The sequence below is a fragment of the Alternaria dauci genome, chromosome 3 (genome assembly GCF_042100115.1).
Source record: "Alternaria dauci strain A2016 chromosome 3, whole genome shotgun sequence".
Lineage (NCBI taxonomy): Eukaryota > Fungi > Ascomycota > Dothideomycetes > Pleosporales > Pleosporaceae > Alternaria > Alternaria dauci.
Window position 1 is genome coordinate 529,621 of NC_091274.1, and position 27,417 is coordinate 557,037.

General features: G+C 51.7%; 9 protein-coding genes across 9 annotated transcripts; 6 read left to right on the plus strand and 3 right to left on the minus strand.

Moving 5' to 3' along the window:
• The first annotated feature begins 149 nt into the window (after nucleotides 1-149).
• ACET3X_003824 (uncharacterized protein) lies at nucleotides 150-2,890 on the plus strand. The gene has a single exon (XM_069449962.1). The coding sequence runs from the start codon at nucleotides 579-581 to the stop codon at nucleotides 2,673-2,675; it is 2,097 nt and encodes a 698-aa protein (XP_069307802.1). The 5' UTR covers nucleotides 150-578; the 3' UTR covers nucleotides 2,676-2,890.
• Nucleotides 2,891-3,104: 214 nt separating this feature from the next.
• Nucleotides 3,105-4,114, plus strand: ACET3X_003825 (uncharacterized protein; the record flags this gene model as incomplete). The annotated part of the gene is made up of 3 exons (XM_069449963.1): nucleotides 3,105-3,230; nucleotides 3,429-4,041; nucleotides 4,095-4,114. The coding sequence occupies 3 exons, from the start codon at nucleotides 3,105-3,107 to the stop codon at nucleotides 4,112-4,114; spliced, it is 759 nt and encodes a 252-aa protein (XP_069307803.1).
• Nucleotides 4,115-4,395: 281 nt separating this feature from the next.
• ACET3X_003826 (uncharacterized protein) lies at nucleotides 4,396-6,797 on the minus strand (the record flags this gene model as incomplete). Its single annotated transcript, XM_069449964.1, has 3 exons — nucleotides 5,983-6,797; nucleotides 5,594-5,932; nucleotides 4,396-5,540 (listed from the first exon to the last, which is right to left on the minus strand). The coding sequence occupies exons 1-3, from the start codon at nucleotides 6,026-6,028 to the stop codon at nucleotides 4,396-4,398; spliced, it is 1,530 nt and encodes a 509-aa protein (XP_069307804.1). The 5' UTR covers nucleotides 6,029-6,797.
• A 1,925-nt stretch (nucleotides 6,798-8,722) lies between these two features.
• On the minus strand, nucleotides 8,723-10,238 carry ACET3X_003827 (uncharacterized protein; the record flags this gene model as incomplete). The annotated part of the gene is made up of 3 exons (XM_069449965.1): nucleotides 10,035-10,238; nucleotides 9,322-9,987; nucleotides 8,723-9,270 (listed from the first exon to the last, which is right to left on the minus strand). The coding sequence occupies exons 1-3, from the start codon at nucleotides 10,222-10,224 to the stop codon at nucleotides 8,723-8,725; spliced, it is 1,404 nt and encodes a 467-aa protein (XP_069307805.1). The 5' UTR covers nucleotides 10,225-10,238.
• Nucleotides 10,239-10,351: 113 nt separating this feature from the next.
• Nucleotides 10,352-12,398, plus strand: ACET3X_003828 (uncharacterized protein). Its single transcript, XM_069449966.1, has 2 exons — nucleotides 10,352-11,620; nucleotides 11,671-12,398. Exons 1-2 carry the CDS (start codon nucleotides 11,201-11,203, stop codon nucleotides 12,127-12,129), a joined length of 879 nt encoding a protein of 292 aa, XP_069307806.1. The 5' UTR covers nucleotides 10,352-11,200; the 3' UTR covers nucleotides 12,130-12,398.
• A 412-nt stretch (nucleotides 12,399-12,810) lies between these two features.
• Nucleotides 12,811-15,426, minus strand: ACET3X_003829 (uncharacterized protein; the record flags this gene model as incomplete). The annotated part of the gene is made up of 4 exons (XM_069449967.1): nucleotides 12,811-14,500; nucleotides 14,554-14,796; nucleotides 14,848-14,935; nucleotides 14,982-15,426. The coding sequence occupies 4 exons, from the start codon at nucleotides 15,424-15,426 to the stop codon at nucleotides 12,811-12,813; spliced, it is 2,466 nt and encodes an 821-aa protein (XP_069307807.1).
• A 2,087-nt stretch (nucleotides 15,427-17,513) lies between these two features.
• Nucleotides 17,514-18,255, plus strand: ACET3X_003830 (uncharacterized protein; the record flags this gene model as incomplete). Its single annotated transcript, XM_069449968.1, has 3 exons — nucleotides 17,514-17,546; nucleotides 17,601-17,657; nucleotides 17,707-18,255. 3 exons carry the CDS (start codon nucleotides 17,514-17,516, stop codon nucleotides 18,253-18,255), a joined length of 639 nt encoding a protein of 212 aa, XP_069307808.1.
• Nucleotides 18,256-20,937: 2,682 nt separating this feature from the next.
• ACET3X_003831 (uncharacterized protein) lies at nucleotides 20,938-22,721 on the plus strand (the record flags this gene model as incomplete). Its single annotated transcript, XM_069449969.1, has 2 exons — nucleotides 20,938-21,395; nucleotides 21,455-22,721. The coding sequence occupies 2 exons, from the start codon at nucleotides 20,938-20,940 to the stop codon at nucleotides 22,719-22,721; spliced, it is 1,725 nt and encodes a 574-aa protein (XP_069307809.1).
• Nucleotides 22,722-23,952: 1,231 nt separating this feature from the next.
• Nucleotides 23,953-25,281, plus strand: ACET3X_003832 (uncharacterized protein; the record flags this gene model as incomplete). Its single annotated transcript, XM_069449970.1, has 1 exon — nucleotides 23,953-25,281. The coding sequence occupies one exon, from the start codon at nucleotides 23,953-23,955 to the stop codon at nucleotides 25,279-25,281; it is 1,329 nt and encodes a 442-aa protein (XP_069307810.1).
• Between the last annotated feature and the right edge of the window lie 2,136 nt (nucleotides 25,282-27,417).

Sequence of the window (27,417 nt, forward strand, 5' to 3'; positions counted from 1 at the left end):
CTGTGTCTCTCTCCAGAGGTGGGCTAATGACCGCCGAGAACTCGCACGTGGCGTGGTCGTAATCGGGCCTTCCGATAGCAACGACAAGACATTGGTCGACAGCAGTCGCAACACATGAAAGACGCAGCACATTGCTGCTGCTGGCATCCCTCGCGTCATCTTGTCACACACTATAACCAGCGCACCCCAAGGCCTTTCAGTCATGCTCGGTCAACTTGTTAGCTGACGCCTGAAGATCCTTCTTGAACCGAAGGGCTGCTGAGCTGCTTCGCTCGCCGCATAACACGGGCCATCCTCCCCGCCTTTGGCCTTTCTAGCCCTGGAACAGCCCCATTCCGCTATCCGCTCAGCTATCAAAAACCGCGCACCCAACCACCGGGTTGGCGTCAGCTTTCTTGCATCCGTTCCTTTTTGCTGGTACGCGACTGCTCCCCCCTTTCTCTGCTTTCTTGGCCTGCCATCTTGCTCCTATAGCCGTGACGATTTCCTGGTCACGTTCTCGACATTGACAGGACCCTCCTTCCCCACGCCGAACCACCCATCATCGAGCAACGCGTACCGTGCAGCCACGCTTCACCATGGAGCCACTATCCATCGACTCCGTCGTCGTCGACCAGGGCGAAATAAATCCCACGCCGGGAACTCCTCCTTCCGACGCCATCATGATCGAGCAGCCAAAGATGAAGGGCAGGCAGCGTCTGTTCATGGGCTTGCAGCGGATGGCGTCTTCCAACAGCCTGGCACACATGGGCAGGCCCCGTTCACACAGTCTGAGAAGCGGCGGAAAGGCATCCATGTCCTGCGTCTCCCTCGCATCGCCTGGCTCGCCTTACGGAAACTCATTCGGCAGTTCCTACTCGTCGGAACTGTCTAATGGGTACTCTACAGCACCGACGTCCGTTGCCAACAGCCCACCCGGCACCCCTTTCTGGGACGAGAGAACCCGCCTACGGATGAAGACACCAGACGTTCCATCCTCGGTACCGCTCCCATCCGCCCGACGACCCTTCACCCGCGACGGCATCGAGGCCGAGAGCGACTACTTCTCGCGACCTGTCCGCAAGGTCCAGAAACGAGCCAACTTTAACTTTTGGGCCGATATGCCCACCGAGATTCGCATGCAAATCCTCAGATATCTCGAACCAAAAGAAATCGTGCGTTGTTCGCGTGTCTCCAAATCGTGGCATACCATGTGCTTCGACGGTCAGCTCTGGAGCGATCTTGACACGAGCAACTTCTACCGCGACATCTCAGCCGATGCTTTGGTCAACATCATCACATCGGCGGGTCCGTTTGTCAAGGATTTGAACCTTAGAGGCTGCGTCCAGCTGCGAGAACACTGGGGCAAGGACGGCTTCATTGAGTCCTGCCAGAACCTCGAGAACTTTTCGCTACAGGGATGCCGGATTGATCGGACTTCTATTCACTGCTTCCTACTCCAGAACAGTCGCCTCGTGCACGTCAATCTCTCGGGTCTTGCAGGCGCAACAAATGCAGCCATGAAGATCCTAGGCGCACACTGCCCAAGAGTCGAGGTCCTGAACATCTCATGGTGCAACAACATTGACAACCATGGACTGAAGAAGGTTGTCGAGGGTTGTAAAAAGCTGCGAGACCTCAGGGCTGGTGAAGTACGAGGTTGGGACGACGTCGACCTGATGGTGGAATTGTTCAAGCGAAACACGCTAGAAAGGCTCGATCTGAAGAACTGCGACAGTCTCAATGATGAATCGCTGGCTGCTTTGATTGAGGGCGTAGATGAAGAGGTCGACGTCCTCACTGACCGGCCAATCGTTCCACCCAGAAACTTCAAGCACCTGAACCTTACTCGTTGTCGTAGTATCACCGATACCGGTCTGAAGACGCTCGTACACAACGTTCCATCTCTGGAAGGCCTCCAAGTCTCGAAATGCGGTGGAATAACCGATGATGGGTTGATCAGCTTACTGCCTACGGTCCCAGTCCTCACACATCTGGATATTGAAGAGATCGACGGATTGACCAACGAAGTGTTGAAGTCACTCGCCGAATCCCCATGCGCCCCTCATCTGCGACACCTCTGCATCTCCTACTGCGACAACCTTGGAGATGCGGGCATGCTCCCCGTCCTGAAAGCTTGCACCCGTCTCGCATCACTTGAGATGGACAACACACGCATCTCCGACCTCGTCCTCGCAGAGGCCGCATCCGGCCTTCGTAACCGCAACCGCGCCGCTCGTGGCCTGACCAACTCGGAGCGACCAGAAGTTGGTCTCCGCATCGAAGCCTACGACTGCGCAAACGTAACATGGACCGGTGTGCGTGAAGTCCTATCTCGAAACGCAGAGATCACACGTCCCTCTTCGCGCTCTGCGAGCAAAGTCGCGACGTATCCACGGGAGATTATCAAGCTCAAGTGCTTCCACAACTGGCAACCCACGGTGGAGGAACACACCAAGCGTGTCTTGAGGGGTGACTTTGCCGCCGCCGCGCGTCTGGAACGCAAGTGGGCGGATTGGATGATGCTAAACGAGGAAGCAGGTGTCGGCGGTGCTGGTGCTAGGCGACGGAGAAGGAGAGCAAGAGAGGCGCAGATGATGCATGCCGATGAAGAGGAAGGCGGCGCTGGTGCTACGGGTGGCATTGGCCGCCGCCGCCGTGCGCGAAGTGGCCCTGGTGGCTGCACCGTGATGTGAGCATGTGTTTCTTGGTGTCTCTAGCGGCACATTTATATGGCGTTTTATTCTTGGAATGGAAGTTGGCCCAAGGCCAGCGGATGCATAGAAACAGACCTGGTCTTAGCATGGGTATCCGGAGTTGTGGAGTGGCTACTCTTCCACTGTTCATAGATTTCTACGTGTTGCATGTTACATATGTATGCATCCGTTTTCGTCAACTCTCGGTCAAGAAGCCCTATTCATGATTTTAGAGCAAAGTATACTGCAGCTTGCGCATCCACGTCAAAATGTTTGGTTGCACGTGAGCACGCGACTAGCTCGGATTAGCGGCGCGTTTGCCCTGCGTTGCATCTCCGAACAATCGCCCACCAACTTGGATACATCTTTGCGAAAGAACACATTCCTAATTCCTTTGACTACAGCTTCAAAAAATCGCAAGGAGAGAACATGGATTCTGAATCAGACCAACCCAAGACTAGCCTTGAAGCTTTTCGCATCGCGGGTCTGCCTCCAGACTTCTACTACATCCCAAACTTCATCAGCGCGGAAGAGGAATCATCGATATTGCAGAAGGTGCGTTTTTCCTCTCTCTTCCAGCCTATCCCGATCCCTTTCCTTCACCGATGCATAATATTACAGATACGAAGTATGCGGTTCTGCTATGGACTACCCCGCCTTCTTTCTCCCCACCTGGGCATACAACAGCACGTCGTCGAACGCTAAACACTCTTAACCATATTTCACCCCGCTTTTCCTCACTAACGTCCCTAGATCCCAGCTCAAAGATGGACACATCTTACACATCGGCGTCTCCAAGCTCTACCCTCCACCCTCACTAAGAACAATACCTTGCTCGCCGCTCCTTTACCCGCTTACCTCACCACTCCCATCCTATCCCGCTTCAAAGACCTAGGTATCTTTAATCATACGCCACATGGCCAGCCAAACCATGTCCTTGTCAATGAATATAGACCCGGCGAGGGCATCATGCCGCACGAAGACGGAGATGCGTATGCCCATGTTGTTGCGACGGTTAGTTTAGGTGCGAGGCTGTGTTTGGATGTGCTTCCCAAACCGGAATCTACCCGCGTTCAAGAGGGAGGTAACGAAGAAGAAGAACCCGATAAGGACAGGAACCAAGCAGAAGAGACGAAGCGATCCTCGCCCGCTGGGGACGAGGACAGCGAGCAAGAGAAGGTGTTGGCTCTACCCACGCGTATCTTTCAGGAACCATGCTCCTTGCTTATAACAACGGGTCGTGCGTACCGGGAGCTTATGCACGGCATCTCGTCGATTGAGGTGGATGAGGATTTGAATGAGGGAACGGTGGCGAACTGGGGATTGTTGAGTCAAGAAGGAAAAGATGCGATTGCCAGGGAGGGGGGTAGGAATGTTAGGAACACACGAGTGAGTCTGACGTATAGGGATGTCATCAAGGTCAGTACGGCAGCAAGTAGAGTGCTGGGTATGGGGAGACGGCAAGCATGAGAGTCTTGTTGTGTTAAAACAGGAAACACTCATTGGGATATCAGAAGTCAATTCCTTGATTAAAAATTTGCAATTGATATAACACGAGAGAAGAGTAGACACAGCTAGTTGAAGTGCAAAACACGCTTGGTATACTTCGCTCAAACGGTCAAACAAAGGAAATTACCTGCACCTAATCATATACATCGCTGCCAGATCGGCACGCCACCCCAAACACCAGAACAAGAACCCGCTTTTAAGCCTAGGCAACTCACGCTTGCTGTTCCTTGGTGGGCCTATAATGACCATTCAGATCCGTATCACTCGCATCACTCCTGCTGTTATCGCTCTCCCTCCTCTCCTCGGTCAGCTTCTCAGGTCTCTGCTGCTCCGCCAACTGGGCAGCCTTCTTCCTCCTCATCTCGCCCCAGATCGCGGCAGCAACCCAGGTAACCCACATGACACCAGCAACAACACCGTACGCGATCTCGCCATCCGGCGAGTTACCAGCGAGCAGCAGGCCAAGTCCGCCGTTGATGATGCCGAGGGTAATCGCGATGCGACCAATCCAGATATGCGCGTAGGACCAGAGAGTGCGGTGGTTGTACTTCTTGAAGAGCACGTGGTGCATCCAGCCGAGAATGGGTTGGAAGAAGATGAGTGCGAAGACGACCATGCCGATGATGGCGTGGTAGCTGTCGATGTAGTGGCCGCCGCTGACTGGGAGAGCGAGCCAGATGCCCAGGCCGAACGCGGCAGTGTATGTCATGTAAGCGAAGATCTGGAACAGGGCGTGGAACCAGAGGACGCCGGGGAAGGAAGCGAGGCGGATGGCGATAGAACCGGCGGGGAAGAAGATGACGAAGGCGAGAGATGCGAGGACACCGTGGGCGATGAGGTGCTTGGTCGTGTCTTGCTCGGTGGAGATGATGGTAGTGACGCCTGAGTTGATGCCGCCGTTGTTGGGAAGCGTGTCGCAGAATGGGAGGTCGGAGTCGTCGGATTGACGCTTGTCCCATGGTGCGCCGGTGGGGAAAGAAGTTGGGCGTGCGGTAGGTCGGCCGGTCCACCAGTCGTCGTTGTCGTCGTAATAGGCTGATTTGCTTGGTTTAGCTGATCCTGATGCCGATGCGGTTGCTGCGGCGCCAGAGGGGCGTTGGCGGCAGTTGGTCGGAGTTGCGCCTTCTCCACCGGTGGTGCCGGAGGGTGAGGTGTTGATAAGGGGGTTTACGCTTGAACCTCCCTTGGCGGCAGCGAAGTCCCAATCGAAGACTCCCTGGCTGTTGTGCTGGCTGATGGGTGCAGACGTGGAGTCGTCGTTCATCGGACCCCCTGATGATTGGTAGGCGTAGATCCAACTGCCACTGTCGTCGGTAAAGTCCATGGTGCCGCCGGACCAGCTGTTGCAGTTGGAACCTAGATTGCATGTCAATGCATGTTCAAGTTGCATGCGGAGGTATAGTACTTACATCTCACGTTGGCAGTCATGACACCGTTCGAGACACCAGAGCCTTCGAGTAGCGTGACTTGAGTATCCTCGTTGACACTGGGAGCGCCATAACCACCTGACGTTCGTGCCGATAATGTCACGTTGCTGCCATCTGCTGAAGTGTATATAACAAACATGTTGGAGTTGGCCATGCGGTTACCCTGACCAAGCGCAACCCATTCATAGCTGCTCGGTGCAGATATCGAGAAGAAGATCTCTCCGGCGTCAGACGACGCTGCTGTTGCTTCTGGGATATTGAGGCCAAAGGTCACACCATCCGCGGGGCTAGTACTGGCAACTTGTGCTGAGGCACCATAGGCTGGATGTGGTTAGCATTGCAGTACGACTCGACCATGGTAGCGGGCTTACCCAAAGCCAACAGGCCTACAGCAGACGTCTTGGTATTGCGTCTCATCTCTGATGGTCCTGAAGAACGTTGAAAGGAGACTGAAGTAAGAGATGTCAAAGGGCTCTACGCTTCGAGGCTAGTGACGCCCAACAGAAGTGGCTTGAGAAGCGTCCCTAAAGCAAGGTAGATGACAAAGCTACTGGAATGGCGTAAGGATAGAAAAGCCAGCGAACCAATGAAAAAGGATGTTTTGAACGTGAGTAAGAGATGTCCTGTCCGATAATTCTTGGTGGAAGTGGACAATGAGGTTTATAGACAGTGGGGACCGGATCGTCCGCCTTCCAAGAGTCCCATCCAAGTCCCAAGACAGATGCTGACCGAAGCATGGCTACGTACACATGCTTGGCTTAGTTCAGTGAGTAGGTATTCTCTAGGCCCACATGAAGCAGCGGTATTACTGCTGCTGCGTGGCTGGGCATTGCTGGCCGAATGCGGCGGCTTTGCGGAGAGCCGTCACCGGCTGGGCAGAGCGCAAACAACCTCAGGATACGACAACACATCTTGTGCAGGAGGTACGCGTCACAGACGCCATTAGGCGTGAACAGTGAGATACCCGAGCAAGCATGGTTACAGGCTTATCGTGATACCAGTGAGGGCTGGCGGACTCAACGGCGGCGCGGCTTGGCCTTACGCGTAGAGGTGGCTATGTGCAGGGACAAACAAGTATCTCGAACCCGGGCGAATCGCACGTTGGGTATTTTGCAAAAGTAATGTCCCGAAGCTAGGGCACACTGGGGAAGGCGGGCATGTGGGCTCGCGTGCGGGTGGTGGTGAACGTGTGTGTGTTGCTCGCGATGCCCTGGGCGGATGGGCTTGGTCCTCTCCGCCGTTGTGGGGCCTCTCTGCCCGTGGGTGTGCCGCACGTTTCATCGTCGAAGCCGCAACTTGGGTGGTCTCTCAACACTCCCACTCCGCATTCCAAGACATGTCAGCAAATCTGCATCCAGATCTAGACTCCGATGCATTCGTACGCATCGATCTCGGCAGCCTTCTACAAGACCCTGAACTCAGGGCGGTCCTTGACATTGCAGCCCCCATCGTTTGTGCTCATTACTCCTGGATGACTGGAAGATTTGGCCATTTCCACATATCACGGCATATAGTGTTCGGCATTGTAGCTACTACTATATCGAGTTGGTTCCTGCCTGGGTTAACTCTGCAGTGCATCTGCAGCTGCATCTGCAGGTTTCACGTGGCGCTGCATCTGTCTCGATAGGCGCAGTGGCTTGCAGCCTCAGCCCTGCCTGACCACGTCAGCTATGACCGCAAACCTTGGAATCCAGGAAGTAAAATCAACACCATCGGCGGTTCCTGGACAGAAACACCGAGGTATCACGATGCCAAGCCAATCACCTCCTCTCCGCATACGTAGACGAAGTGTAATTGATATGTCATTGAGATGGCTTGATTGCGTTGTAGCGATGCGATCAGCAGGCGACGTTGAGATGTGGTGCTAGAGGTGAGCGCCCCGATCTTACATGACAGATGTTTCATTTTTGCGCACTTTGCTTTCTGACTGCGTTGTTGTGCAGTTATGCATATCTCTGTTTTCTCGTATGATTCACGATGTCTTTGCAGGTCAGGTCGAGTTGGCAATCTTCTCAGGCCGATGAAGGCCCTTTTCCGCGGCTGGGCAATACCTGGGTACTGTGATTAATCACGTGTTGCCGTATTGCACTGCCTCTTCCCAAGAAATTGGGCAATCGACTTCCTAAACTATGCTGAACCACAATATACCACTCGGAAAAGGCCCGAGCAGACTTGGGGTGATTACTGACGATGAAATATCCGACGGTGGGAATACAGGTGTAGTGGTGCAATTCCAGATGGTTCGCTGACTAAGCCACGGCGTTAGAGCGACTTCACCACCAGCAGAAGCGGAATTAACAACATGATAGATACGGCCGTAGTGAGGCCAAGCTATCGTTGCCCACGATTAACGCAAATGAGGTTCAACACCATGTCCTGAAGCATCGCGGTCTCTGATCCTCCGCAATGCGCTCGGCTTCCCCGAGGTTCAATGGGTACTCCGCCTTCTTCGTCTGAACCGCTATCGCTAGCACGTAGATTTATGGTGAGGCAAGGGCGGTAAGGTTTCGTTTTGTCGTTGTCTTGACCACCATGTCTTGTTGACCTTGCTCATTTCATCGCAAACTCACTGTCAGACTCTCTCAACCCGTTTTCTACCTTTTCCTCGCGCGTCAGAGTGTTGACTAGCTGTTACCCGTCGTCCTAGAGTGGAGAGTCATGGTGATCGGGTCTCACGTCCTAATGGGAAAGACATCCGTTTTGCAGTCATGGCGTGGCTGCCGAAAGCTGGAGCCGCTCGATCGACCCGCGTGGTGCGTTCACACTAGTTGCTGTCCTGCACAGTGTGCTTGGTGTGTGGACAAGACAATCCAGATGACGAAAGTTTCCACTTTCTGGCTTGTCAGACCTCAGTAATGGGAGGAACCCAGAGACCAGGCACGCGGATCATGTCTGCGCGCACGCCCGGGTACTTGCTATTTTATGATTGGTAGTGTTTCAGTAGACAGTGTTTAACCATTCGGAGAGTTGAACCACTAGAGAGTCGCAACGGTAAAAAGAAGGGACGCGGATTTGGACAAGTAAGGGTCACAATGTTCGTCTTGAGAGCTCACATAGGATTTGGCAGAGCGTGACATCTCGCTCGCACGTATACACATGCCTAAAGTATGACTAATGTTCCATCTCGTCGACATCGTCCTCACCACCGGCTTCATCGTACTCAACCTCTGCTGTAGCGCCCTCCTCGTAGCCTCCCCCCTCGCCATCTTCGTCTTCACTGTCAGAGCCTGAGCCCTCACTCTCGCCCTCGCTCCCCGGGTCAAAGTCATCATCCTCTTCCTCGTCGTCTTCCTGGTCCTGTAACTCCCTTTCGGCTTTTTGCAGCTCGCTCTCCTCTTCCTCGCCGGCAGCCTCCTCTGCTGCCGCTCCATTCTCCTTCTTGCCGCCGACCTTGTTGACATTGAGCTTCTTTGCGCGTCGGTCGGCGGCCAGACTAGCATCCTGCAAGCCGTGTTTCTGGACGTATTCGTTGATGCCGGCAAAGTCTTGTTGGTCGAGCATGCCGAACTCAATATCGCCTGTTGGTGTGGTGAAGACGATGTTGAAGGTGTTGCGTAGGACGGCGGTGTAGGATATGCTGTTTATGGCGGCAAAGTCGAAGAATGCAAGAGGCTTCTTGAAGCCGTAGAGGACACCCACTGAGGTGAAGAACAGGTAGCCTAGAGTATGTTAGCAGAAGCTATGGGTCGTGCCTTCTGTGTATGACGCACCTTCCTTGCTTCCCCGGTGTGCCTTGACGTGGTATGCCTTCTCGCCCTTCCTGTGACTTTCTGGCACAGCGCTGGCGAACTCGTCGGCGTCTGGGAAGACGACTGCCTTCCCTGTGCCTGCTTTTATCAGGCAATGATGTATTGCCTCAGCCATTGGGCCTGGACCAGGATCCTCGCCCTGGACTATGTTCTTCCCTGTCGCCTCCTCAAACGTCCAGACGATTGGCTCTGGGGGCGAGGCCTTGAGGTGGTCTGGCACGGGCGCCACTCCATCGCCGTGTACTGGTATGACGACGAAGTGATGCTGCTTCTTGGCCTTCTCGGGTATGGGCAAACAGAAGACCTGGTCGACGTCTGTCCATGCAATGGCAAATTCGACGTTGCCATTGGCGCCTATGGCTCTGATGCCGCCGTCCTTGCCGTCGAGTAGTTCGAGGGTAAACTTCTTTCGCTGGGGTATCGCGACGCTGACAGCTGGGTATGTCTTGAAAGCCTTCGTCGCCGTACTTGTAAGGCTGCTTCCTGGTGCTGATGCGCCATTCTGTGGGGCATCACTCTCTTCGATTTTGCGCTTCTTTGTTGCTGGCTCGGCGGCGGGTTGCGAAGTCTGGTTGAGAATATATGTCGAAATGTCGCGAAAAAGCGTACTTTGCGCAGGGTTCTGGTCTGAGAAGATATGAGTAATGGCCCGAATTCCAATAGAAGCCACATACCTATGGCGGCGTGCACGCGCTTGCGCAGCTCGTGGTTGCCAGCGAAAGCGACATCAATTTCCTGGGGATGCGCTACGGCAATAGGCGCAGCAGGCGCAGGTGGAGGCGCAGGTGCGGGTGCAGGTACAGCAGGAGACTGCATGGGTACTATGGGTGCCGATGGCTTGTTGTTGAGCGCTGTAAAGGCCATGGCGTGTCGTGGTGAAGGGGACTAGGTGGTGTTGGCCAACATGCCTGGCGAACGCGTCGAATCGCGACTCCTCGACAATTAGCGCAACGCCATGTCTGACATCACCACTGCCTTTGATCCCTTGTCACCACACTCGCCTTGTCAACACATTACATCTGCGCCTACGATGCCCGCCCATCGACTGTGCTTTGTAATTGACTTGCACGATTCACTGTTCCCACGACATGCCGCTGTACCTGCCACATCCTGACGACCCCAATGGCAACGCTCCATCAAACCTCCCGCCATCACACGCATCGCACGCCATTTGATCAGTCCGGCGGCTACTATACTGACCCTTCACAATAAACACGATACGCGCCTTCTTTATGCTTATAGTCATGCGGGGGATCTGCACACTTCATCGCGCCATGTCTCATGCGGTACATCAGGTTATCAGCAATGATATGTGATCAATCCCCGCCTCACGCGACTTTGGACAATGCGAACACCCGAAAGACCTCTCTAACGCTTATCGGGGTGCGTTATTGCGACGCGGGAAAACCATCATCGGTGCAGTAGGCGGGTCGTGCGTGTTGCGCATCTCTCACACTTCCCGTCGCGACACATGGCTAACAGCCAATACGCGATAACCTAACCGTTTGATGCCTGTCAGTTGCATTGTGGCTTACCTAGAACAATCCGGACATGTACTGGACCGTTCAAGCAAGTCCTTGCCAGCTACCACCAAGCAGCCTTCCGGCATTGACCCAACGATCATTTTCTCAGCACAGATTATAGTTGAGAGTTACCACGGAGTGGGCGACTGTTCAAGCATGCAACTCTTGAGACGAACACCTCGGCGGTGGCCAGATGCTATGTAATTCTACCGTGTCTCGTTGCCATCAGTCAGTCAACGTCTAATTCTTCCATCCATATCCCGCTCGCATCTCATCACTACCCTGTTGGGAAAAGTGGAAATAATCCCACAGCCAATATGACGAAAGTCAATATCACCCTCCCACCAGCAGCCAACAAAGTCACATCGCTCTTCCGCTCCAAGAAAGACCCCCCACCAGTCTTCAATCAGCCACTCAACACCAGCTCATGTCCGCACCATCGAATCGCAAGGCTTCTGTACAGCGTCTTCCTCTCCCTATTACTCATAATCTCCATCCCAGTCATTACACTCAAGGCTTTGACCTACAGCTTCATCGAAGACAATCGTATGATGGGATTTACCTTCCAGACGACAAGGAAAAATGGCGAGCTGGGCGAGGCCATCGTCATGGCCGCTCTCCCGAGAATGCTCTACGCCATACCAGCCAAGTTGGCTATTATCGCCGCTACCCTCAGCATATGTCTGGCTGCAGCGCACCTTGGCTTCGTAGGCACAGATTGGAAGATGGGCAAGCGGGTACGTAGATCGCTGTATAGCAGGGTTGTTTAACACTAATGCCCCGACAGACACAATCATACGCCTTCCGTCGTAATATCATGTTCCTGCACATCACCAATGCTATCGTCGTCCTCTTCGCCCTAGTCTCCATCTACGTCACCCACAAGAACACCTCGCATTTCCGCGAGGGATTCGTCAATTTCCGCGCTTCTCGTATGAACATTACAGCTGCGACCCAGCAAAACTTCTTCCGCTACAACTTTGGTACTTTCGATCTCGAGACTTGGGCGTGCGAATTACAACATGTCAGAGGTGCTGCTATGGTGCGAGAAGATTACAGTAAGCAATGCGGAGTTGAGATTGCCGGTCGTGCGGTCATGGTGCCTTTCATGGTCATCACTTGGGCTGTGGCTGCAATCGGCCTTTGGGGCTTCGTAGGAGGTGGACGCAGAGGGCCGGATGGCGAGCGTATGAAGACCGAGGAAGTCGGGCTTGAAATGGGTAAGATGAATGCTACAGACGACTGAGCTATTTGCCGGTGCGAACCTTTCTTCACGGCATGTCAGGTGTTTGGGAATGATTTCTTGGCGTCTTTCTTGGCGATGTTGTTTCATCGTCTCGTTATTTTTCTCACACAACAGCGACGATACCCTTGCTTACTACTGCTATTCGCATGCAGCCTATTTGCTGGTCAAATTTGCGATTTCTTTTGCTTTTCTCAAGCCAAACGTCGCCAAGTGCTGGGGCGTTTCATGTTACTTTTATCGCAATGCATAATGTCAAGTCTATATACACCGACTTTTTATCTTTCTATCGCTGCGTCTCGATGGCGTCTCTTTCTGACACTTTCACTCTATGAGTCACTAGTGATAGGTATTCGTTATTGGTTGTCAAAAGCCGTCGTCTGATTTCGCACTGCGGTTTCCAAGATAGGTGGGCGAGGTATATCCCCCTCCAACACAGCACAGCAATCACAAAGATGCTTTGAAGATGATTTTATGACAAGCTCGATTGGTTATATTGAGATATTAGTGTAAGTCAACACCACCCTCTACTCCTTTCCACCTCTTATCACTAACTGTAAAAAAGGGGAATACAGTTCTAACTCTCGCCGATAACAGGGAGTCAAAAATCGTGGATGTACCCGAGCTCGTATCATCGTTTCTCTCCTCAACCCACACTCGCCATACACCTGCACAAAAGCCAACTCAGCCTATCGTCACGCTCGAAGGAGAAGCCAATGAAGCGAAGCTGCTAGGAAGAAACACCGGAGTCACCGTCGTGACAGCAAGACTCGGCAGTTCTTGCACCGATTGGAGTGTTACGTCTCGTTTCATGGTTTCGTACACGGTTTTGATGCGAATGGGTGTTGGCGTCGTCGGTGTAGCCCCTCCTCCAGAAGCATTTGCAGCGGCATCAGTGGCAGATTTGCCAGGGGTGTGTGTCTGCTTCATCCTGCCCTTGATGGTCGTCGTCCTAGATGTGCCGCCCTTGTCGAAGCACGAGATGCCGTGTTGACCCGCTGTGCCGTTCCCACCACAGATGCAATTCCGCCGCCAGTTCGTCAGCTTGAGTTCCTCTTCGAATTTCTTCGTGTTTTCGTCTTTCTCAGGGGTGGGTGTCGCGCCTGTCTCGCCACCAGGGCTTACGCTATCTGGACCTTTGTCGCCTGTAGCTGTGCCGTTTTGGGGTTTGTCGTCTTGGATAAAGTCCGCGTACTCGTCCTCGTCTTCGCCAACCTCTTCTTCCTCTTCTTCATCCTCGTCGGGGACCTCTTCCTCGTCGGGATACTCGCACATGTCGTGCGCGGATTGCTCGACGCACCAGTTATCGCCAGCGTAGCAGCCGAATTCGCTAGGTCGGACGGACGAGTCGACATTATATCCATAGTTATGTTCGTGGATCACGTAGACGGTGTCGACGATGCAGTATGGTCCGTTGCAGGCGCCGTGTCGCGTAATGTTCTTGGGTGTGTTCTTGGGATAGCGTGTTTCATGAGCGAGGAGTTGGGACGTAGCTTGGACGATGGGCTCTCGGGTGGGTGTTGGGGTACAGGCGTGGGGTGTAGATGAAGATGAGGAATTTGTCTGTGGAGGATCGCTGAGCTGTGGTTTCCCTGTTGGGTGAGACTTGTGTGGCTTCGCCTTGCAACCACCGTTCCAGGCTTTCTTCATGTGCTTCGGTGGCCTCTCCTTTTCGTCAAGCTTCAGCAACGCCTTCCAACTAGTATCTAGCTTATTGCAGCTTTTGCACTTCTTTCCAAAGTTGTCAAAGTTGTGCAAATCGCCGTCCTTGATAAACTTCTTTGTATATGCAAAAGTCCAGTTCGTAGGTTGGTCCCAGGATGCTGCATCTGTTGAGTTGGGACCATCGCATTGGCAAGGAGCGTTGTTGTTCTTCGTGCTATTCACGTTGGAGATGGCCTGGCCTAGCCAGCTGCGGCATATGGGAATATCAAAGGCATCGGGTGCGTTGCCGTAATCCAACAGATGTGGTATCTGGCCTGGAGCTCGATCATCCGTGGCATTCACGTCCGATGGGTCCGTGGTGTTCACCCCTTGACCCCATACATCCGGCGGTTCAACAGCTGTAGGGTCGCGGCATCCGAGTTCCTTTTCCTTATCACGATGCGGGTACCATACCTCCGCTCGCCAGAGCGCAGATCGAACTACGTCGGTTTCGTAGAGGCCATGAAATCCGTTTTCGCTCGTATAATACTCCCATCCCGGAGGACTCCGTATCTTCTTATCGTCGTAGTTGGACATTGCGTAGAACCAGTATGATCGTTCGGGACGTTCTTCAAGGCACACTCTATTGGACCTTGGTCCACGGTCGTCGTGGTCGCAATTCTTGCCAGAAGGAGCAAGGCTCTCAACAATGTACACGCCCTCCGTTCTCCTGTTAAGATCAGCAACTCACTCTTACGATGTGGTCGCAACCGCAGCACGTACCACAGGGCGTTCGTAACGACCCCGTACACCTTCATCCCAACTACGAATTGAACCCAGCCTCGAAAGTAGACGTTGGCACCAAAGAAGAAATCTTTTTCGAAAAGATCGACGATGTCATGGCCATTGTGCGTCTTGAAGCCCAGGGAAAGCAGTGCCACTCCTTCCAGAGCTTCGTCAACTGCAAACGTGTCGAGCTCCACCAAAGCCGCACGTACGGCATCCAGAGTCTTTTCAAAACCGTGCCTGTGTTTTGTTAGCGCTTGTTTTTGGACATGCACATCGGCTCTAAATTACAGATCTTTCTTGTGGTTTATCGCTTTGACAACTTCTTTGGTCAACGCCTGCGTACCTAGCCAAGCCCCGCTGCCGATGGTCCAAAGTTCTACTCCGTATTAGACGAATAGTCTGCGCTTTTGGTCAAAACCTACTCTGTGAGTTTTCAATCGACTTTTCCAGAAGTAGGCCGTCACCGGGTTTTCTCCGACTCGCAAACTTGGCAAGGCTGGGAATCCCCGGGAATTCCTTGTTCACCGTGCTTAGACTCCGCTGCCATCTGTTGGCAAGACTTTGTGCTTTGGGAAATTTGTTGATCATTGGTGTGAGAGTTCCTGGTCTGTAGTTCAAAATGTTGGCACCCGTGCTAAATAGCTGGAAGACGGCCGTGATGATGCTAAAAGCTAATTCCATCTGCTGTATGCGTTTCTGCTTTTTCTCTTCCTTCTTGACTGCTTCATCCTGCTGCTCATCTGCGTACGTGAACATGGCTGTAAGACGATCCAAGTCTTCGACAACATGCCTGTAGTGGTCCTGGGTCGCTTCGCTCCTGATGTGAAATGACTGATCGAGTCCGGAAACAAATTCGAAGAACAACATGACTGCGCGTCTTTCCTCAGCGGTATTATTCATACCGATATCTTTACAGCTTGGTGACTGTTGATACCATTAGCGCAAGTAGACTTGGGAGCCAAATGTAGGGTACTGACTCTACACATGCCGATGCCATCGCAGAGCATACTACTAGGTGGTACGTTGGGGGCAAATCGCTTTGCCAAGTATGTAGGAAAGGTCAACTCATCAGATGCAAGCTTATGCTTGCTCCCCTGTAGTTGCTTATAGGTCCGGAGGTGTTTCCTCAGAAACTTCGCGTCGGCGTGCCTGTGTCTTCTCCATAGCTCTTCAGTGATTCTGGGAAGGCCTGGACAATCATTCACCCATTTGTGTGAACCCTGATCCTCAGTAAAGCTGCAATAAGGATTCTTTGTACAGTCTCCCTCAAAAGCATCTCTCTCTGCAAACTCGGTTTCCTGCGAAGTGAGATTCGACCAAGCGACGCTCGTAGATGCATTAACGACATCGAAGACGTGGAAGGTGGCTTGAATCCATGCGAAAATTCGCATGATATAAAGCTGATATCTGCTCAGCAAGACTGTGGTGGAACAGATATTACAGTTGGTGGGGTATTGATCAAGTATTGACGAAGTGGAACTTGTGGCGCTACCCTCTTGTCTCGGTCGGAGTAGGATCGAATTAAAACGAATGTCAATGATAATCACCACTAGCAAGCAACCCGGCAAGCCTTTTGTACCTATGAGCTCTTTTATTCGAGGGAATCTCTTCCTCGAGATCGTCAACAAGTTACCACAATCTGATCGGTCGAGGGTGATCTCTAACCACACGTCACGATCATGAGCTTCATAGCCAAAGAACTATTATCGCTAAATATCTGCTCAGTGGTTCTTTCTTTGAGGGAATCACTATGACTGATGAGGATGAAATTGCTAAGGGGACTACTAGCCACCCATAGGACAAGCCCCCTCCCTGTCTAGCCTGACTTGTGGTAACGAGAATATATATAGCGGAAATGTGACTGAAGATGGATGAGGGAGTTCGTATTGAGATGAAAGGCACTTCGTTCAAGTTTGGAATGCCAATCAAAGCGGTTACTTCATAACACCCCTCTTATGGAGAGTATCTCTCAGTTTTGCTGAACTTCTGCTACATGAATAGCCCGCCAGCCAGTGAATTTTACACGTTCTGAACTATGTCATGGTCTTGATGAGGGGCCGACAGGGTAAATCTATCCCGGACCCTTTCGGGTCCACATGACCTGCATGTTCTTACATCTCCAACTTGTTACAAGTCCATTAGGTATCCGGTAACTTGAGACGTGTAATCACCTTTGCCATACCGTTGAAGTAGCACGTAACCACTCTTCTATTCATCGTAAGACCGTCATTGCCAATGTGCAGAATTTATCCAGTTGTTCTAGCAATCTAAGCCGTTTCTGTCAATAAACTGCCTTTTCAGTACATAGGTAGTGGTGACTTGGAATCAGTGTAGAAGTCGGTTTTCCTGTAGTCGAAAATCCAGGCTTTTCTCAACTTCAGCGCGATTATAACCTTGTAATGCTCCTAAATTGGTGAGAGCTAACCCGCTATCTTACCGGATTGAGTCGGTATGATGCGTCGTTGGCATTGGAGCGTCCAACCCCCTGATCGTGTTTAGATAATGGAAAGGCGATCCGACTCTTGCGTAATTACCACTTTATGTTGGCTAGTTCTAGTCGAGAACCAGGAGATGTGCAAGACAGTACTAACACGGTGTACTGTGAGCCGCTTCGCAGAATATCCAGTAGTGCTGATGACCCTTTGGCAAAGCGAGAGTATTACAGCTATGAACGACACAACTTCATTCGACCCAGACTTATACCTCACGGATATCGAGTTCCGAAAGACGGGGCCGGTGGACAACAGTCACTATAAAGAGGAAGTCCAGTTGGGCAATGAGTGATTGTCAACCCACAACTCCACGTTGGTCCTTCACTCAGATCCACAATACAACCACCTTCACCAACTACAACCCTCGCACGCAAAGCATCAGCAACACTATTATAAAATCTCATGATGTTACCCCCACGATTCCCCATGTTCTTATATGGATCACTTGCCGCTACGGCGGTCATGATCCCCGGGGTCCTTACAACACCATTAGAGGTATTTCCTCCTTCTTTACTATTCTTTGGTGCTAGTCTGACATTCATACTTCAGCAGAACACTATCGTTACACCCAAAGCCCATGTTTCCGCCGCACCTTCCGTTCCTGTTGTCAGTATTTCTTGACACTCTAAAGATAATAGTTACTGATTTGTCGAAGGCCGCTCGTCAAAACTCTGTCAGCGATGAACTTAACGCTATGGATGATCTGGATTCCAACATCTTCGTCGCCTCCGCAAACGACCCACAGGATCCACAAGCGAGATATAGGGAGTATAGGCTTCAGGAAGATCTTTTGTCATGCATTCAGCAATACGGCGTCGATCCAGCCCTGATCAAAGACCAGTCATCCATCGGTACCACCTCTGTTAAGGATGTCAGATTCACCCAGTGTCAACAAGCTCTTGTTCAATGCACACAGAAAGCGCTGGATGAGCATGAACTTTCGAGCGCGAGCTGGCCTATCGCCGACCCCTTGGAGAGGCCCGTCTTGAGGACCAACATGCTCCAACGTGGTATGGTCAAGTGTCTCCGTGTGGCCGCCTCAGACACCAAGAAGGTCTTCTCGCTTTCCGATATGACAGAGGAAGAATTCAACGCTTACGGAACAGTTGCAATGTGCAACAAACATCTTGTCTTGTGCCTCGAAGACATCTCGGGATTATATGACGATAAGGTAGCTCAGTGGGATGAGGATCACCCTCAGTGATCAACGAGCTTCTCTGTCTCCATGAAACCGGCAACGATACTACAAGCCGGCACGCTCTCTTGTGGTGAAAAAGGATGGCGATGAAAGAGTATCTGGGGTATATCGAAACATGATAATTTCTGACCAGAGCCGCTCATTAAGGACTTTTCGTAGTTAACAAAAAACCTTTATAGAAACGTCTCTTCTTACCACATGCATGAAGCTGATATCGTGATATCTGAACTAGGAGCAAGTCGGGTCGGTCTCGCTTCGCATTGATGGCTTACATCAATCTCCTTCAGTGCCTAAGCGGTCACCACATTGATGATCAAGTCTCCAAATCGTAAGCTGTTCAATCCAATGGTAGCGTTTACTCTTCATCTCTAATATCGAAATTACTCACTCAATTACATACTCCATGTTGTCATTTTACGGTCCATTCATTCCAGCACTTGCATCAGGCCAAAGAATGACAAGTGAGCTACACTCCTCTTTCGATGTTTGCCGCGAACCCACTATAACAATATTTACCCTGCGTCATGTGGCGACATAGGCTCGTCGTCCCGACTTTACTTTTGTGCGATTTCCTTGCCTTTCTTGGTTCAGGGGCGCCGTTTGCTTTTGCGGTAATCTCCACTGTGTCCCTGTTGAACATCAATGCACCCCGCAAACTAGCCGCAAGTCCTCAAAGCTAGGGGTCTTTGAAACTGTACCTGCATGTTCTGGTGAGAATGCATTACAGACACTACCGGTAGGGCTAGTTTGCCTCAAGGGGACTCCTGAGAAGACCATGGGATCTTCCGCATTGAGGTTTCGCATCCAGAACTCCTCTACCTTGGAATTCGAAGATTCATTATCGAGTATGGTCAATCGAAAGTATCCGTATGTCGTGCAGGGTCAGACCTAAACGCCAAGAACAAGACGATGCGCTGCGCGAACGATCTAGGTCGATGTGTAGCAAGGATCATGAGAACACTGTGAAGACTGTGTTATCCGATGGCGAACCACGTTCACTTTGTACTTACAACTAGAGCCTCCTGCAACAATTGCATGTTGACTTTGTTCTGGGCGGAACAAGCAAACGGGCATGGCGAAGTTAGGCAATCGAGCGATGCGTATGAAGCATCACGCCATCTGTACCTTCTCTCACGCTAAGCCGGATCCACTTGCTTTTCCTCCACTTTCTCATCGCCAACATCGTCCACCAGCTTTTCTGAAAAGCTGAGACGTCACTTCGCATCATTTTCCATTCCTAACATTACATTCCTCTTGAGAGGAAATCGAAGCAGCCGTCTCAAATGTCGCTCAGGTTGTCTCGGCAGAGTTCAGCGACCTGCGAGTGCCGCTCGGCTCCCCAGCGTCATCCCCGATCACCGACCACCGACCATTGCTGATCTTGCATAATCTTGCACAGAACACGAGAGTTACTGCAACGCCAACATGCAGGATAATCAAGCTACCCACCTCTGACAATTCAGGGTCCATCAGACTCTTATTAATAGACGCCATGGGATGAGCAAGAAAAATGTGTGGCGTGAGCCAAGTCGCGCAACGTCGGTGTTTTAGAAGATGGCGCTCCGATGCTTTTGGAGAATACAGATGGTGTGTGAGGAAGATGTCGCATTCGCCAGAGGTCATCGCCGTCTTACTGCACCGTTGCGCTTTGTTGGTCGTGCTGCGGATGCGACTGCGGAATGTTTCTTGGTCTATTAGATGTGTTACTGAGATGTGCTTCTTGTTTTGGCTGTTAATGCGAAGAACTGAAGCTTACCTACGCCTATAATACTCTTCGCCCCTATAGCTCATATTCGTATATCTCTGCATATTGTTATACACTCATTACCTAGGACCCATCGTACGTCTGGCTGCAAGCAATATATCAGGCTTCAGCGCACGCACCCCACACATCCGGATTGATATACACGGCTTTCAGTCGATATTGGGAACATGGCGGCACCGCCTCCGTACATACCGAAGTTCCGAGGGGCGCGCCCAGCTTATTCTATCATATCAACGCTATCGTCTCGTCCGTCCACACATGAGCTCACCGAGGTGAGATGGCACGGGCGCACCGATGCCGAGGAACGCAGCCTGATCGCTGATATCATCCAAGACTTGGCTGATAACTGCGAGACGGCGTTTGCTCGAGCACACACCGAAGCACAAGAAGGCACCGCCTCGTATATCTCTTACAACGCAAGAGAAGAAGATCTGGCCCAGTCAAAACCATATCTGCAGAGACGGGAATGCGCTACTTCATACACTACCAATAACTTACGAGAAGATCTACACGAAATTCGACCCTATCTTCGGGAAAGCACTCTAATGGCGTTAGAAGGGATACTGCGGCTGAACGAGGCTAACGAAGCGAACGGAGCCGGACACCGCAACACGATAAGAAGAGTCTCGACATCCGAGGACGGTGATCATGTTCCAGTGATAATGGATCCATACCAGGCCTCGAATTATTCAACGCCCGCCAGCTTCAAATTTGACGACGACGACGACGACGTTATGGATTCGCCCATGAGTCCACCAATGGGCAACAATATGCACAGAAACTTCCAAAGTAGTCAACTTTGGGATGCGAGTTCGGCGAACGATGACCCTCTCAGTCCGCCGATAGTAGCTGACATCGAACGGCAAAGAGGAGCGAAGACAGCGCCATCCCCATACCCATCTACAGCAAAGACAGCAGTCATAATGCTGTCACTATACATCTCGATCTTTCTGGTTGCTTTGGACAGGACCATCATCGGCCCAGCAATACCTGCCATAACAAATGAGTTCGACAGCATCGGTGATATTGGATGGTACGGCAGTGCGTACATGCTCACAGCAGCGGGATTCATCCTTTTATATGGAAGGATATACACCTTCTTTCCCACGAAACCAATATTCCTATCTGGCATCTTTCTTTTCGAGTTGGGAAGCATCGTTTGCGGTGCAGCGCGCAACAGTAACATGCTCATCGTCGGACGCGCCATTGCAGGCCTAGGAAGTAGCGGTATCTTCACCGGCGCGATCCTGATTATGCTCAACACTGTGCCGCTTGCCAAGCGGCCCATGCTGCAGGGTCTCTTCGGCGCATGCTTCGGTGTTGCAAGTGTGGCTGGTCCCTTGCTAGGCGGAGCTTTCACCAGCAGCAGCGCAACCTGGAGGTCAGTGAACACCTGGGACATATCGCATGTGAAATGTATGCTAACTTCGTACCTCCTAGGTGGTGCTTTTACATCAATCTACCGCTCGGTGGCGTTACCATCCTTGTAGTATGTTTTTTGCTCAACCTCGAAGAGAACAAGCCGCAATTCAAAACATGGGGAGAGACGATAAGACATCTCGACCCGCTGGGTACGGCACTATTCCTTCCATCGATCACCTGTCTCTTGTTAGCCCTGGAATGGGGCGCAGCAGACTACCCTTGGAGCTCACCACGCATGGTTGTGCTCCTCATCACCTTTGTGATCCTCCTGATAGCCTTCATATTTTGGCAGTTCTTCACCCGGAATACCACGGCGACGTTGCCAGCACGCATCATCTTCCAGCGCAGCGTCGCATTTGGTAGTGCCTCACAGTTCTGCGTAGGTGCGACCATGCTCACAGTGTCCATTTACATCCCTCTCTGGTTCCAGGCTATCAAAGGTGCCTCGGCCATGCAATCCGGTATCAACACCATTCCTCTTGTGCTCTCGGTCGTCGTCGGTTCGATCATGTCTGGCGGTCTTGTACAACGCATCGGATACTACACTCCTTTCATGATCCTCGGCTCTCTGTTCATGGCCATTGGTACTGGTCTCATCACCACGTGGTCTATGGATACCAGTAACGGCATTTGGATCGGAACTCAGATTGTTGCGGGCTTTGGGGTCGGTTGCACCATGCAGCACCCAAACATAGCCGTACAAACGGTGCTCGACAAGCCCGATGTTCCAATCGGTACGGCAGTCCTCTCGCTTTTCCAGACGCTCGGTGGGGCAGTCTTTACAGCCGTGGGACAGAACCTCTACATAGACAAGTTCTCTGCCGGCTTGGAGCGGATCGGTGGTCTGGATCCTGAACACATCTTAGCCGCAGGAGCCACGGACCTGACGACGGGTTTCACTCCAGCAATCAAAGAAATGATACTGGCAGCCTACAATGACTCGCTGACTCGTGGAACATTCTTTGCGGCACTCATCATCGCGTGTCTTGCAATACCAGCTGCGCTAGGCATGGAATGGCGCAGCGTGAAAGAAAAACCAGACACGGCTGTACGGCGCGACGATGAGAAGCGGGACCAACAAGCATACCAACCCCGCAGTATCTTGAAGACTACAGGCAATAGTGCGGGCCGACAAGAAGGGAATAAGGTGTCTTTGAAAGCACCCCCTCCAGCTTGGACGAAAACGTTCCGACAAAGTGGTCAATTTTCGTCGTACCTAACGGCCAAGATCAACCCTGATCTCCGTGATCATTTGGGTGCGAGCGGCAAGCAGGATCGTCGGTAATGAGGCGAGGAGTTGCTCTCCGGAATTAGATCTATGGATGAATGCGAGGTCTTCTAGCGTGTGATGATGATAGGCAGATGCCTCACCGCGTCGTATCTCTGCCAATAATGCATAATGTATTAATTTTGACGATCCATTTAACGATGTTGTCTGCTGGTGAACTAGAATGTTTAGCACTGCCTCTTTTCGCCTAGATTGGAGGATGGCCGGGTGCTTCCAAAATAGTCGTGCGTCATCCTAGCTCTTCCTGGGGTGCACACCTCAGCGCTCATCTGTGCAGCTAACCAAACACATAGATAAGCGAAGCCACCGTGACATGGCGCCAACCATCCCACGCGTTAGAGGGAAATAAGCAAGGCCGAGCTTTAGCGAAGCTTGATAACCATATGCATCTTCTAGTCTCAACTCGACGACACCATTTCCCGCTACTTCACATGACCGAGGATTAGTACTAATTTCGCTGTCGTATTCCGATAAGACATGTGTCTGCGGTACAGGCGCCATATCAATATGCAGCCGTTTTCGTGGCGGTTAGGCTGAATCTTGGTGGCCTGGTACGAGAATGGGTGCGGCGCTCCTGGTCAGCTCCGAGATTGCACGCACACCATTGGCTGTTCGCGAAACCAAAGCCTGCTTACAACAGCCATCACATCGTATACATCTGCTGTGCACGCAGTATTAGCCAACAACACGTCTCGCAACACGTCGAAAGCATTGCTCGATAGCTTGTTCCACTACATACAGGTGGTCAGCGTAGTCAGCGTATTGCCACCAGCAGGAAGTTGCGCCTGCTATGTCAGAATATTGAACATACTCGCCGATCCGATTCCGTGAAGGACCGAATGCAATCTGGATAACCTCGCGCCTTTTACGGTTCCCCGCAGCTGTCGCGAGATGTAGCGCGGCGATGCCATGAAGTTGGGTCGGATGTGAGGATTGCGCAGCGATAGTCGAAGCATTCCATTCGTATTTTGAGCTGAGGCTAAGCAGCCCCCGGTCCAGTGAGAATGAGCCGCAGCTGAGGTATCCAGCTCATACCGAACACTGTTGTTTCGGAGATCATAGAGGAGAGACGACTATGATCGACGCGGCTCCAGAGAGGGGCATATGTTTGCATGTGAACCTTACAGATGTCTTGTATAAGACCCCATACACCAAAGTGTGCTGAGAGTCATCCAAGCCTGAGACTCATTTTTTTGCCTCCAACCTCCTCTTGGAATTGAACCGCACAATGGCATCCCGAAGCGTTCACATCGTGTTGAGCGTAGCATGGCAGGATGCTGGAGATACCACACGTGCCATTGCGATGGCTGTCGCTTTGCGGGACATGTGCCCATCCGATATCAACCTAAAGATCGACTTCCTCTCTTGCGGCGCGCGGTTCGAGTATCAAATCACAGACGCTGGGTTCAATATTGTCCCCGCTCAACCACGCGTGAAGGGTATATCTGTGGCGCACGACCTTGGATGGGACTGGCCCGAGTTTTTCGGCTCGGAAGACATTGCGAAGTCTTTCATCGACGGTCAACTTGCGGCATTCAGACAGTTGAAGCCCGACATCGTGTTCCACGGCATGTGGGCACCAGCTTCGATCGCTGCACGACTCCTGGGCATTCGGACCATCAACTTTCTTCCAGTGCCGTTGCATCCTGGAGCTTTTGCACACGGCTTGATTCGCGATCTTCCAGATATGATGCCTTTGTTCACACGGCTTCCTCGACCGTTCCGGCAGCGCATAGCATGGTGGGCCAGTGGTCTGATGGTCAACGCTCCTATCTTCCAACAGAAGCGCCTTGGAGCTGCGGCTGCTGCCTGTGGGTGGCCAATAAAAGGGCCCATCTCACTCTTCGACATGAACATGGCCGACCTCAATTTGGTCAACGATCACCCCATATTTCACCAAGAATATCTGCACCGCATCCCAAAGAACATCGTCCTCACAGGTCCCTTGTATGCGCGAAACGACTCAAAGCTGGATGAAGACATCGCAACTCATCTGACGAAGGGGTCTGGCCCATCCATTCTGGTCACCATGGGAAGCTCGGGAACAGAAGAGTTCTTGTTCGAAGCGATCAAGGCTCTGAGAATGAATCCAGATGACAACTGGAACGCAGTAGTGCTAGCTTCGAAGTCGATCTGCGACATCGACAAGGCTAACGAGATTGCGGGCGGAGACGCACGTCTTCTGGTGACTGATCGATTCATCCCAGCACCCGCCGCCAATGCGCTTGCTGATTTGATTGTAACACACGGAGGTCAAGGTACTGTGCAGTGCGCCTTGGCCGCAGGGAAGCCTCTAGTCGGGGTTGCGCTACAAGTCGAACAGCAAACGAACCTGGACAACGCCATGAATGCCGGAGCAGGTATCCGTGTGCAAAAACAGTTTTGGAAAGCCAAGAACATCCGCAACACAGTTTTGAAGGTGCTGAATGACCCGTCATATGCCGCAAAAGCGAGGATGCTAGCGGATACATTGAATTCGATGGACGGCGCAAAAACGGCGGCGGAGGTCATGTGGAAGTTCATACTCGAAGAACAGACCGAAAAGTTCAAGGCTTAGATCTGACAGAGTTAATGAGCGGGCGCGAGAAGATATCATGACGTCGACGGGGCGAGTTTGGAGACTGGAAGCGAAGCGTACCGATTGGTCAGATCATCGTGGCTTTGCCGGCTCTCGGCAAGTGGCGTCATGGTATTTCTTTCATTCTACGCGTACATCAGAACATCGGAGTAACTCTCGTATCTACGCGTCCTCATACGAGTACAAGCGCGTGTAGGTGTTGGGTGGGAGTGAAGAGGCCAGCCGACGCGTGTCGCGTTCTTAGCGGCTTGGCAATTTCTCATTAATTTCGCTACCCTCACGGCCAATCTTCCGACTCTCTTTACTTCCAGCACGATTTCGTTCGCCCACATTTCAAGTATTAAATTACATTACTATTCTTTTTGATCTGATGATTCTTTGTCCTGCGAACCCTCGGAAGATATTTGAAGACACATGCTCTGAGCGAGATAATGCCACGCGCTTCATCACGATAACCTTTTTTGCACGTGGATTGCTTCACAGGTCTTCTCATCGCCACCCCGAACAGAGTATGGATCTAAGAGTAGGACTCTGCTCATCGGCATTCCTGATGCTACATCTGCTTATGAAGTATCTATAGTCTTCCTGCGCCACACTCATTGCAAGTCTCGAATCGAGATGATGCAAATGCTCTCGATTCGTAGGGTTCAAGCCAAGTGAAAAGGATGTGCCACATTGCTGCAGTGAAACAGATCCTAACATGTGTTATAAACCATCTATCCTATTGATGTTAAGCTCGACTCCAACATCTGGGCCAACGGCACGGTCCGCTTGCTGACGCAGGATCACATTCATGGATATCGACAATGCCTCAACAAGCATTTGTTTCGATACCTGAGAGGCCGAAGGATGCCTTTTGGTCGTTTGTTGGGATGCAGGAGTTACAACAGTGGTCAGGACTGCCGTCGGCTAATATGAAGCTAACAACACGTACGAGGCTCCCCACTCATCCAGAGTCCTAGCCGCTTAACACCTCAGGACCAACCCATATGCACGCTGGGTTGGGTCCTCGGATAGCATCGCGATGCATTCGTTGAGCGGCACCTGTCAAATTCGCTCTGATCGAACAAGAATAAATAGAATGGGTCCGCAAAGTGCATGGTGGCGGAGCATGACAACAGCTTCGTCCAAGCCTCAAGTCGGGAAGTACAAACAATCAAACTTTTTTTCGCATCCAGGAGCCTTGTGTGAACCTGGAGAGCTACGCGATAATATGAAGCAGCAGTTCACCCTGTCTGATCGACTTGATTTCAACCGACCGAGTATGGCATCGCATGATATGACTACTAGCATGCGACACTCTTTGATATCAGCCTTGAGTCAGCCTCTGCCTGTGTATATCCCGACTCGACTTGCGAAAGGCATCCCGATGCGACGACACAAAACGAACACAAAACAACAGGCAACACACACGCGATCCGAACACATCAGGCAGTCTCAGTCACCTGCAAAAGTTGACCCAATCATGCACAGAAAGGACTTGGATTTCATCGCGTCCCTATTCACGACCGAACAACTTGAGCGCGAAACGTTAGTAATCTTAAAGTGTCCAACTCCCACCTAAACTCTTATTAATGAACGTAGATTGGACACGTCAGAATGTCACGACAACGTTTTAGAGACCGGAACCGATCCGTTGACCCTCAGAGCCTGAATCATCATACTTGACGTATGTTTGCACAATCTTGGAAGCGTTGATGACGGTGCTCGGAGGACGAAAGGGGCCTTTTACGAAGGGTACGATAGTGCTCAATATATGTTTAAGAATTTTCTGCTGTTCGCCGGAATGTCTTGGCCTGTACTAATCAAGATTTTTTGTATTCGCAAGGACTATGCCTAATCACTGCCACCGGATTGAGTCGCTTGGAGCATTTTCCAGCTTAGAAAGGTCTGTTCCAGAACACTTTCGTTACAAGGGTTCTTTTTTAGTCGTCTGCGTTGTCTCAGATATAGATGGTGGGTCTCGATTCGGTCTCAACGAGTTGTCCTTGCTTCCAATATCCTGGTCTATAATGTTCGCAAGAATCGATTCGTGGACCATGTCGCGTAGCTCTCTAGAAAGTTGATTCAACTCTACAGATCCTGTGGCTATTGCTAGATTATCGGTACGAGCAT